Source organism: Salmo salar, chromosome ssa07, assembly GCF_905237065.1.
Source record: "Salmo salar chromosome ssa07, Ssal_v3.1, whole genome shotgun sequence".
Taxonomy (NCBI): domain Eukaryota; kingdom Metazoa; phylum Chordata; class Actinopteri; order Salmoniformes; family Salmonidae; genus Salmo; species Salmo salar.
In genome coordinates this window covers 50,085,713-50,097,764 of record NC_059448.1, presented here as the reverse complement: position 1 = coordinate 50,097,764, position 12,052 = coordinate 50,085,713, and the positions used below count along the sequence as shown (strand labels likewise).

The 12,052-nt window shown below is 44.1% G+C and overlaps 2 protein-coding genes across 4 annotated transcripts in view; one reads left to right on the top strand and one right to left on the bottom strand.

Annotated features, from left to right (window-relative positions):
- Positions 1-4,635, bottom strand: part of LOC106609564 (UHRF1-binding protein 1-like) — a 56,848-nt gene extending 52,213 nt beyond the window's left edge. For 2 of the 3 annotated variants that reach the window (XM_014208507.2, XM_045722207.1), the window contains exon 1: positions 4,082-4,633. In XM_014208507.2, the coding sequence (XP_014063982.2) occupies positions 4,082-4,125 (44 nt within the window). In that variant the 5' untranslated portion in view covers positions 4,126-4,633. Of the gene's footprint in view, positions 1-4,081 lie in introns of all 3 variants that reach the window. The other variant, XM_014208503.2, reaches the window with a different exon arrangement.
- A 2,426-nt stretch (positions 4,636-7,061) lies between these two features.
- LOC106609562 (cytoskeleton-associated protein 4) lies at positions 7,062-10,851 on the top strand. Its single transcript, XM_014208499.2, has 2 exons — positions 7,062-7,582; positions 9,295-10,851. The coding sequence occupies exons 1-2, from the start codon at positions 7,280-7,282 to the stop codon at positions 10,531-10,533; spliced, it is 1,542 nt and encodes a 513-aa protein (XP_014063974.1). The 5' UTR covers positions 7,062-7,279; the 3' UTR covers positions 10,534-10,851.
- Positions 10,852-12,052: the final 1,201 nt, after the last annotated feature.

The following is a 12,052-nucleotide window of genomic DNA, read 5'->3' as shown; positions in this document are numbered from 1 at the left end:
ACCTCTGTGTGTGTGTTTTCTTTAAGGTCACATCAGTGTGTGTGTGTGTGTGTGTGTGTGTTGATTATGCGTGCACGTTTAAGAGTCTCTGCGTGTGTGTGTGCGTGTAACCCCACACCCTGCTGTGTCTGGCCCTGGTCCTGGTCCATGTCGATACCTGAGCCTATTGGTTTAATGGGGAGAGGGACATCTTTATCAACTCACCCTTGGGACCACCTGAGAGCAGCACACTGTTGATGGAAACACCTCACACCACCAGCCACACTCGCATTGTTTGTTTCCCAAAGGCCAATGTTTTGACATACAACAAGGCCTTGAAGGCAAGAGTCAGCCTTTCTCTCCTGCCTTCAGGAGGTCGTTGCAGATAGAAACACTCCTAGTATAGCGCGGACATGACGTTATCCTATTCTACAAGACAGAGAAGCATGGCTGTTCTACATTATATATTTCTATCTGAACATTGATATGTTGCACCTCATTGAGTGGAACCCTGGTGAATATGCCCCAAGCATTGACATCACTATAATGAGCAGTGGGTTTGGCTTCTTCCAAGCAGGACTGCTTCGAATACACGACCAATCGCGAAACGACCCTAGGAAGTGATAATGACATAATTCCCCCAGTCCTGCTGACGCTAACAGTAATGTGCACACACACAATCCAATGTTGTAGGACACTGAAGCTTTGTTCATATTGGCAGTTTGAAGTGAGTCAGATCCTATTTTGTTGAATATCCGATTCAAATCTGTTCTTTTTCCTGCAGTCTGAATAGCCAAACGCACATGAAATTGGTTATTTCAGGCCACATTTCAAACCACCTTCATAGGCGGTTTGAAATCAGATACAAATCTGATTCCTGGCCATGTGACTTGTGTCTGAATGGTCAAATCCGATTTATTTGCCTTCAAGTGGTTTTCAAACTTAGTAGCTATCTAGGAACAAGATATGCCTAATACGGTGAATTATTATTTTAAATGGTAGCTAACTAGCTTGTTAATTGTTTACAAATAAATTAGTGAATGTGCTAGAAAGCCAAACAGCTATTGTTACCTAGCTAGCTCGTTGACTGCTGTGGCTAGCCAAAAATGGCTCATTTTTCAAGTTGGATCATCTTATCCTTTGAGGCTTTAAAAGTGTTCTTCCACTATGATTTTAAACATTGAAATACACTGGGACACGTCTATGGCAGGCATTGTTGTCACTTTAGCTTGATACATAACTTCTTCTAACTGATAAGAAGCACGAGCACCACCACCAATCAGTCTACACCGCTCCACAAACCCGTCGTTACTATGAATATTAGCTTACCCGTGTCAGCAAATGTCTTGTCTGAACACACATCGGATTTGGTCATTTTTAACTTGCTGTTTGGACAGTCAGTATTCCTAAATGGATTTGAAAAACAAAACTGACTTGAGCATTAAGGCCTACAGTGTGAACAAGGATTAAAAGGAAATGACAGCCATAAGCTGTGTATGTAAAACTTGGCTGTGGCCACTGTTTGTGGGACCATGAAGGGCACAGCAACCACTAGCCATCAAAGCCTCTGCCTTGCCGCATACATACCAAGGGCTCCGCTGGTTATACTGAAAGTCAAGGGCTTTTGTTCACAATGCATTGCCCGCAGGAAGCAATGCATTAAAAAGCCTAATGCACTTTCCCCTTTCTAAAGCTACAACACTTGTTTAACTGCATTGTGTGTGACTATAACAAAGCTTACTGTTCTAGGTCAATCCAAAACAGTTTGCAAGTCATTCATTCTTAACCAGCCGGTAACATGCGAGGTTCAACCTACATCTAAAAGGTTCAAGGTTTTATCTAAGCTTTTATTTTTATAGGTGTTATTATGTTGTTTACAGACAGTTTTCTAGGAGCTACAGGTGTAAGAACGTGAACGCTCTTGCATCATTATCAGTCAGTTGTAGGTTGGTTCAACTGAATGTGATGGGCAATTTATGTTATTACGGAGAAGTTCTCCCATTTGAAAATAATGGGTAAGGATTTCGATGAACTTCCCTCAGGGCACCAACCTGGAACAATAAATAATGCATGTGCCTAGCTGAAAGCTGTCGATAACAATGGGTAGGACAACTGATGACCGTGTTGCAAACATAGGGACTATATTGTGTAGACTCAGTCGCAAGTGTAGTCTTTTTTCTCCATGACCCGTTCAAAATATTTTACACTTCCCTAGCTGATTAAATATGTCCATTAATCCTTTATCAAATACTTGTGAGAGGAAAAGGTGGCACAAAACTTTGCCTACTACAACAACCAAGGCCTTTATCTTCCCTGCTCAGTGTCCATGGTACTGGCAAACAAACAAGGTATGCGTGTATGAGGTGTACAGGTGCTTAGTCATCTCTATGCTGTGGAAGGTGCATTATTATCCCAAGCTGCTAATGCAAGCAAGAGCGGACATACATACAGCCCCGGTGCAAGAGAGCAGGGGTGTCAAACTCATTCCACGGAGGGCCGAGTGTCTGCTGATTTTTGGTTAAGAACTAGATAACCAGATGAGGGGGGTTCCTTACTAATCAGTGATCTTAATTAATCAATCAAGTACAAGGGAGGAGCAAAACCTTGCAGTCACTCACCCCGGCATGGAATGAGTTTGGGGAACTCTGCTCTATTGCACATTTGCCAATCTCGGTCCTGGGGCCTCTCCGGGTGCACATTTTGTTTTTTGCCCTACCACGACACTACTGATTCAAATAATCAACTCATCATCAAGCATTGATTAGTACCGAGTTTGGGAAACCCTGCAGTAGAGAGTAAAGTTTGCGTGTTCCACTCAGAATGGCTCTCGAGTGGCACAGCGGTCTAAGGGGCGTCACTACAGACACAGCCTGGATTTGAACCAGGGTATCACAACCGGCCGTGATTAGGAGTCCCATAGGGCTGCGCACAATTGGCCAAGCGTCGTCCAGGTTTGGCCAGTGTAGGCTGTCATTGTAAATAAGAATTTGTGCTTTATTTAACTAGGCAAGTCAGTTAAGGTTAAAAAAATAATAATAATAATAAAAAAGGCCAAAAATGACTTAAACTTCCCCGATGTGGCAACCTGGTCTCAGAGCATTTCGTGTTATTCTGCACGGAAACCCGAGACATTACTTTTAGTATGATATGTAACCATACCAAATCTAACATAAGACAGATGGTTACTTAAAGCAAAAAACTAAAAAGTGGAGTGGTTGGTTCGTCTGGGTGGACGTATATCGTGAACGTCTAGCAACCCAAAGGTTGTGAGTTTGAAAATCATCATGGACAACTTTTGCATTTTACCAATTACTTTTTAGCGTGTTAGCTAACCCTTCCCCTAACCCCTAGCCTAGTTAAAGTTAGCGAGCTAACTAATATTAGCCACCTAGCTAGAATGTGTAACATATCATACGTTTTGCAAATTCGTAACATATAATACGAATTGTAATTTAACATACGAAATGGGTGATGGACAACCAAATAGTAATACATACCATACGAAACGTAACATAACGTTACTAAATGAACAGAATAATACGAAATGTTCTGAGACCTGGTTGGATGTAGTACTAGTTGTCAGTGCAGTACGTGGCGTGTTTGTCTCTGCCAGAAGCTTATGCTGCTAGCTAGCTAACCAGTGTAGTTTACCTGGCTAACTAGCTAGCTAGGTGGCTAATGACAATCATTGACTGATGTAACCTAGCAAATAGAAAACTTGCTATATCTGGCTAAACAATGATTATCGGGACATAGCTAGCCAGCTAATGTTAACGTACTGGTGGAGCCTAGACTAGGAAGATTAGTTGCGTTAACAACAATACGCAAGGTTAGCCATAACCAGTTATCAAACAAGTCAGTTAGCTAAACACGACAGACACCGGTTTGTTTTGACAACCAACAACAACAACAAGCAAACTGGCTAGCTAGCTACCTACGCTAGCCAAGTTCAGTTGCGCAAGCATAGTGAGTGCCCCGTCAGTGGCCTCCCGCGCGCTTTGGCACAGCGCTGCTAACGCGCTAACTTGGTTCCCAAATGAAACCCCTTTGGGAGTTAGTTGTATTTTGTCTCTCCGCCCGGTTCATATCGATTGACACTGACCTGGAGAGGTGTTTGAGGATCTGTTTCTTGATCAGCCCAGCCATGACCGCATAAATGATTTATCCCAGCGATGGAGTTCAAATTCTCAATTCCGAGTCAGGGTGCATTTTTTGTGGTCTTTGTGAGACTAGCCCAGTTCTCGCTCCCTTCCCACGGAGATTTGACAGGGAAAAACAAACCTCAGAGACACAGCTAGCTAGCTTCAGAAGGCAAATAAGCCATTACAACTAGTGCTAAAGTCCATCTTCAATGCAACAGCACCTGGAAACACGGCCTGTGCTGTCACAACGTCTGATGGGCGGGCCAGCGGCGACCTAAGTCAAAGATACAAGACTTGCGGGCGGAGCATGGATGACTCCGGCATTACGTCAGCATTGTCCCATGTATCGTTTTATTTTAGAAGTGAACCCGTAATTGCCTGTTTTTACTGTGGCTGAGTACATCCGCACGGGGAGATATTTGGGGGTGGAGCTGCTGCGATTTTTTTCGCCGACGGGGGTACGGTCTACCTGTGAGTCCAGTTCCAGTCTCCTCTCGAAAGACTGTCATTCAGGGACCTCTGGTGGACAAAGGCAGGGAGAGGGGTCCAGTTGCAGCTGTCATCTATCAGGCCCATCACCTCTCAGGCCCCTCTCCAATGCCAGGACCATCACTTCCGGCTTCTTTTTTTTTTTTTTTGTGGCGCGATGGGTAACGATGCTTCGTGGGTGTCAGTTGTTGATATGTGCAAGGGTCCCTCGTTCGAGCCCACGTTGGGGCGAAGAGAGGGACGGAACCTACACTGTTACACATAGACAGTCAGGGGAAAACCAGTATATCAAAAGTGTCAGTTAAACACAAGCATTAAGATCCCCGCAACAAAGTGTACAAGCTGTAATGATATGCTAACATTCATTCATTTTGGCAGTATAGTCATATCAGTGAGTACGTTTACATGCATGGCAATAATTAGATATTGAACTTATTATGGCAGTAGGCAGATTATTAAATAGTAATGTAAACACATTTACATTTAAGTCATTTAGCAGACGCTCTTATCCAGAGCGACTTACAAATTGGTGCATTCACCTTATAATATCCAGTGGAACAACCACTTTACAATAGTGCATCTAAATCTTTTAAGGGGGGGGTTAGAAGGATTACTTTATCCTATCCCAGGTATTCCTTGAAGAGGTGGGGTTTCAGGTGTCTCCGGAAGGTGGTGATTGACTCCGCTGTCCTGGCGTCGTGAGGGAGCTTGTTCCACCATTGGGGTGCCAGAGCAGCGAACAGTTTTGACTGGGCTGAGCGGGAACTGTGCTTCCTCAGAGGTAGGGAGGCGAGCAGGCCAGAGGTGGATGAACGGAGTGCCCTTGTTTGGGTGTAGGGCCTGATCAGAGCCTGAAGGTACGGAGGTGCCGTTCCCCTCACAGCTCCGTAGGCAAGCACCATGGTCTTGTAGCGGATGCGAGCTTCGACTGGAAGCCAGTGGAGAGAGCGGAGGAGCGGGGTGACGTGAGAGAACTTGGGAAGGTTGAACACCTTACTCTGCTTACTGTATCTTAATCAGCGTAATGTCCAAATTGAAGTAAGCATATACCGATTAAAACACCCGGTTTTCTGAGCAATCTTTCAAATTATTAGGACATATAAACACCTTAATCGACGTTCCAGTAGTGTATTTGATCTGTGCTTGTGCTAGCACCAGCCGAGCAAGGCTCTCTCTATGGCGTGAATGAAGTGAGTTCGGAACAACTGAATGTATGCGTCTTATAAGTATTTTTCACATACAAACTTTATATGTCCGAACTAAGGATCAAATATGCTTCTCAAAAATAAAATGTCTCTGTGATTGCTGATTTTCTGCATTTATCAGAGCTCCATCAGGTAGCCTGATTTCAGATGTGTCCATATACATAGGATTATTAGGGAAATTGTTATTCTTGCAAAGCATGTAAACGTTTCAATTGAACTATTATATTAATATGACTAGCCACAATAATCGCTTTATTGTGTGCATGTACTCACTGAGGGGTCCTGGCGTTGGAGGGGAGCCTGAGAGACGAAGGGCCTGAGATATTATGTCCCACCGGTAGGTGGCAGTATACAGAGGGGCCTGATGTATGATGGGCCTGGGAGTCTGCAGTTAGACTCTATTGGACAACGGCCAAAGTGCTTGGAGTGTACAAACATCAGATAACTAAATCATCCTGCAACTTTTATCAAACTTTTAAAAACACACGTGAAAACAATTATTTTGTGGCAGATTAATAGAAAACAGAGCGTTTTGTTAACCATTTTGTGTAAAATATGCATTGTTTTTTTAATTTGCATTGTGGTGCGAGCTACATGTTATTGAAACTATTTAAATGTCCAACTCTATAGGTTTGCAGTTTGCAATCGGTGACAGCAATCCTATCATGATAAAGAGGGAACATAGATACATAACATAGGCTAGTGATTAGGTTACGCGGATTAGGTAATAGTATGCCAAAGCCTCATGACTTCGGCACAATGGAAGAAATTGAAAATAGGCCTATTTGTTAACATGCATTGTTAATGGAAAACGTTTTTTTTTTTTTTTACATGAATAGTTGTTCGAAACACTTCCTGATCTGGTCTGGAATAGCAACATGCCTTGGATTGAGGGAACTCTAGGAAAGGATGTCGAGGCATACACGATAACTCTACTCTAGTTGCCACGTATGAAGGGAGGAGCAAATGAGAGGGAAAAAACTATCCAACAACCCCTCCTCTTTACTGTTGGTACAGTATTGAAACAAATTACATCAGTTGATTTCTGAGATCATTATTTTTCGAGACATGTTTAGGCTATCCTATGCCAGGATTTTGGCTTATATAAACAGGGTTTGAAAGACATGAAACATCAATGGGCCTAATTCTATTATTCCAAATAAATAGGCCTAGTTTTTTCCTCAACTTAATCAGAACTAGTTACTGTGTTTCTGAAGTCTTGATTCCATAATTCCATCGCCATTGGAGACATAAGGCAAGTACAGCCACCAATGTTGCAGTCAGAACGTCAGGTCCCACAACAAGAGAGACGCCCCCTTTTTTGCACCCTCGACTCGAACGGAGTTCTCGGAAAGCCACATCGCGCTCACTGATACGCTAAAAGTACAGTGAAGACAGTACACAGCATCTGTAGAGACCAGCCTCACACTTCCTCGGACCCCCTGGTAGAAAGCCACATCAGACATGACTGCGAGACACAGAAACAAGAACAATTTAAGCGAAAAGACTGCTTCACCCACGCAAGATGACGTGGCGAAGAAAAGTCCGAAACCTAGTAGTAATGGTAGCCCCTCAATCCAGGGGTCGGGGAGTTGGGTCAAAGTTATAGCTGCTTTATGTTATATCGTATTAGTAGCCGCTGCGGGATTTGCTGCTATTTATCTACAACAAGTGTTGAAAGAAGTTCATCAAATCAGCAGCAGAAATGAAGAGACCGTACGGAAAAATGCAGAGGTTGCGCACAAAGTAGAGCATGTTCTTCAACAGGTAAGCAATGCAATTGATATAGGACTAACCACTAGCCATTTAATGACAAAGTCACGAGATAGGGCAGGCTGTTGAAGATCGCACACCAAAACTAGATATGATGAACATATAGACTACAGAGAAGAAATGGCTAGAAGAGGGCCAACTCCCACTCCTCCTAAAGCTTGATGAGCTGGCACAAGAAAAGTACAGATGCAATCTATGCTATTCATTCCTAGAGGGAGAGTACTGACATTTCAACAAAAACAAATCCAGGTTAATGGAAATACTACATCCTTTATAATAAAAAGGGAAGTTATATTTCTATAGAATTGAGGAATGCATTGATATAATGTATGCACATTGCATCCCATAAATGATCTTACATTTTTATCCAGCTAGCTATGTTCCTGCATTAATTAATTCGGTCAATCAGTTATTCCTTCCTTCATCCATTCACTTCTTTTCAAGCATTCATGTAACTTCACTTAACTTGTCATGCATAAATTGAGATCTCCCAGACCAGTTTGAACTAAACCAGTTTGAACTGGATGCTTACAGTTGTTTTTTAAAGCTGCATATGTAGATCTACCCCACAGGCTGAGAAATAGCTGAGTTATGTAATAAAGCAACTTAACCTACTCGTAAGTTACTGTAACTAGGTAAATGTGGTAAAGAAACCCATCAGGGAAAAACATTTGCCAAGAACACACATTCAACAAGTAAATCCTGAAACATGCATTGCAGTCTCCTATATGTAAAAGTCCTGTGTGAGGCTGTGTCAACAATTGTTGTCTAAAGCTACAGTATGTGATTAACTGTCTTCCACTGCAAGCTATAAAGTCTATTTCAATAACTACCAAGCCAAAAAACTATTTTGTCAGGCAAATGACTGGTCAGGGATAGGCTCTTCCACCCTCTTCCAACTTTCTTGGAATGTATTGTACCTGTGTTTCCAGTACACAGGTGTGACTATACAGATGTACAGTTTGAAACCTGTGTTACACAATTTAATAGTAGTAATAGTGTTAGATAATGTGGCTATTATATTATTTATGCATACATACAGTATTTATAGTAGGGATGTGACCGATTGTAAGGATTTGACAGAGTAATCATTAAAGACTAATCGAATAATTCTTAAGGCCCTAATCTGTATTGATGACCAAAGGTTGACCTACACTGAGTGTACAAAATATTAAGAACACCTTTCTAATATTGAGTTGCCCTCAGAACAGTCTAAATTCGTCTGGACATGGGCTCTGCAAGGTTTCGAAAGTGTTCCACAGGGATGCTGGCCCATGTTGACTCCAATGCTTCCCACAGTTGTGTCAAGTTGGCTGGATGTCTTTTGGGTGGTGCACCATTCTTGATACACACAGGAAACTGTTGAGCATGAAAAATCCAGCAGCGTTGAAGTTCCTGTAAAAAGCAAGTGCGCCTGGCACCTACTACCATACCCCGTTCAAAGGCACTTAAATCGTTTGTCTTACCCATTCACCCTCTGAATGACACACATACACAATCCATGTCTCAATTGTCTCAAGGATTAAAAATCCTTCTTTAACCTGGCTCCTCCCCTTCATCTACACTGATTGAAGTGGGTTTAACAAGTGATAAGGGCTCATAGCTTTCACCTGGATTCACCTGGTCAGTCTCTATGTCATGGAAAGAGCAGGTGTTCTTAATGTTTTGTGCACTCAGTTTATGATTCCCTGTCTGTGGTTGTGTAGGTGGACAACGTGAGGGGCGCTGTAGACGGGTTGGAGTCGGCACTGGGCACCATGCGGGCAGAGCAGGAGATGGGGAGCCGGGCGGTGAGGAAGGGCGAGGCGGAGACACGGCGGGTGGAGGAGGCTCTTCAGAGGCTCCAGAACGAACTGCTGGTTGACCTATCAGAAGGCATCAAGGAGGTGAAGGAGGCCAGAGAGCGGGACTTCTCTTCCCTGGAGAAGACGGTGGAGGAGCGCCTGGCTGAGTTGAGTGCCTCCATCGCGGACAGCGTGACTGAGTTCACCGAGGCCCAGGGTGAGACTCAAAGTCAGTTGGCTGACCTCAAAGCCCGTCTGGACGACATGGAGGACCCGGAGCTGATCAGGCAGGAACTGTCCGCCATTGTCGACACCGTCGCCGGGCTCAGCGCCACTAAGCAGGCCACCGATGAGTCTGCCTATTCGCTGAGGGAGCAGATCGCCGCGGTGGGGGCGGAGCTCCAGACCCGTAACCAGGAAATAGCCTCGATGTCGCAGGAAGTGGAGGCGGTGAGGTTGCTGGTGCAGGAGACGGCAGGGAGCCTGCGGCAGCAGGTGTCGGGGGCAGAGGCAGGCATCCAAGCGTTGACAGATCAGGACCAGAGCCTGCAGAGCAGCCTGGAGCTGGCCACCGAAGCTCTACACAGTCTGGAGAAGGAACTGCGGGGGGAATCGGCCAGGGCTGAGCAGAGGTCCGACGGTCTGGAGGTCAGACTAAAAGTGACGGAGGAGGGCGGAGACTCCCTGGCGGCGTCGCTAACAGACCTGACTTCCAAGTTTGAGGCTCTTCTTGCCAAGTACGATTCCCATGAGAGCACGCTCGCCGCCCAGGGCACGGCAGCCGAGAAGGCCCGGGCCACTCTACAGGGAGAGCTAGAGGAGCTGAAGGGCAGCCTAGGGGAGCTCCAGTCCAACGTGGTCACACTGAGTGACGCTCAGATCAATCTGGCTTCCAGGGACTCTAGCCTGGGGCAGCAGATAGAGGGGCTGGAGCAGAAGCTGGAAGCCCTGGGGGAAGTCTCCAAGTCAACCAGCCACCCCCCACCAGAGCTGGAGAAGCTGAAGAGCACCGTGGATGGCCTGGTGGGGAATGCTGCCAAGCTGGAGATCCATGAGAAGGCCATCGAAGCCCTACAGGGGTCACTACAGAAGACCATTAGCTCATTGGAGGCCATGACCAAAGCCCCAGCCGAAGAGCAAGAAGGTGTAAGGGGAGCGTAGGAAGAAGAGGAAGAGGGGGGGCAGACTGGGTTGGGTCAATGAGAAATGGGAAACGTGGACTGCTGTGAATTTTAATACAACACTGCACTGTAGTTTTTTGTTTGTTTATTTTAATTTTTTCTCATTTCAGTTTTTCATTTAGTCAGATTATGTTACGGGTGGTTTCACAAACCCAACTTGCAATATAAGCTCTTGTTCAGGAGCATGTTATGGTTTACTGATTTGTGTTTTGTTACAAAAATTTAATTGGGCCACCACATTTTTGTGTAGACAAGGCTTTGAATTGATTTACATGTATATTATAAAACCTTCATCGTACATTGTATGGGACTAACTCACTCCAACCGTCTCCGTGACAGATGCAAGGTAGCCATTTTGCACACCACCACACTTCATCAATCTCACTGGAGGTGAGTATTGAGGTGAAAGGTGAGAGTGGGTCGGTCTGTTTCTAGAAGCTCATTGGATAAAGATCATAGAAAATCCTTCATAGGATACAGGCTACAAGGTTAAAGCACTCCCAGTTCATTTAAAGGCTCACTCTAGGTATGTGCTCCAAATGGCTCCCTATCCCCTATATAGTGCACTACTTTTGACCAGGGCCCATATGGCTCAAGTAAAAGTAGTGTACTACAGTGAGCTCCAAAAGTTTTGGGGCAGTGACACATTTTTGGTTGTTTTGGCTCTGTACTCCTGCACTTTAGATTTGAAATTATACAATGACTATGAGGTTAAAGTGCAGTCTGTCAGCTTTCATTTGAGGGGATTTTCATCCATATTGAGTGAACAGTTTGGAAATTACAGCACTGTTTGTACATAGTACCGTTATTGTAATGGTGAGATGTAGGACATTTTGGGGAGTATGATATTTGTGCCTCTAACTTTCTCACCCATCATTATTCACAATTCATTCATTCACTATCCGTAATCATGGTAGCATCCATACATTTTTATTGGCACAAAATAATCTGACAACCAAAACAAACAGCGAATGCATCCAAAAATGTGTAGTCACATAGCTGATGTAGTCATTGTGTGCTATGAATATGGGACCAAATACTACACTTTTGACTACTTTAATACACATTAGTGAATTTGTCCCAATCCTTTTGGTCCACTAAAATGGGGGGGGGACTATGAACAAAAAGTGCTGTAATTTCTAAACGGTTCATCCAATATGGATGAAAATACCCTCAAATTAAAGCTGACAGTCTGCACTCTATACCATTTCAAATCCAAAGTGCAGGAGTACAGAGCCAAAACAACAACAACGCCACTGTCCCAATATGAATGGAGCTCACCATATGTAGGGAATGGGATGCCATTTGACATATAACCTGGCGCTTCAGACTGAGTATATAAGTGGACTTAATACAGTCTGTGATGCTTCATAAAAAGCTGATTGGAATATTTAATTAGGAAATACTGCTGGGACAGTCAAGTGAGAATTTATTGAAAGTAATTACTTTACCTATAGAGGGAAGGAGGGAAGGAGATTCAATAATTTCCTGATAGGCCA

Excerpts from the sequence above, each read along its gene's own strand:
- LOC106609562 (XM_014208499.2), top strand. The coding sequence starts at position 7,280 with ATGACTGCGAGACACAGAAACAAGAACAATTTAAGCGAAAAGACTGCT. Across the intron at positions 7,583-9,294 it reads TAGAGCATGTTCTTCAACAG|GTGGACAACGTGAGGGGCGC; the intron begins GTAAGCAATGCA and ends GTGGTTGTGTAG.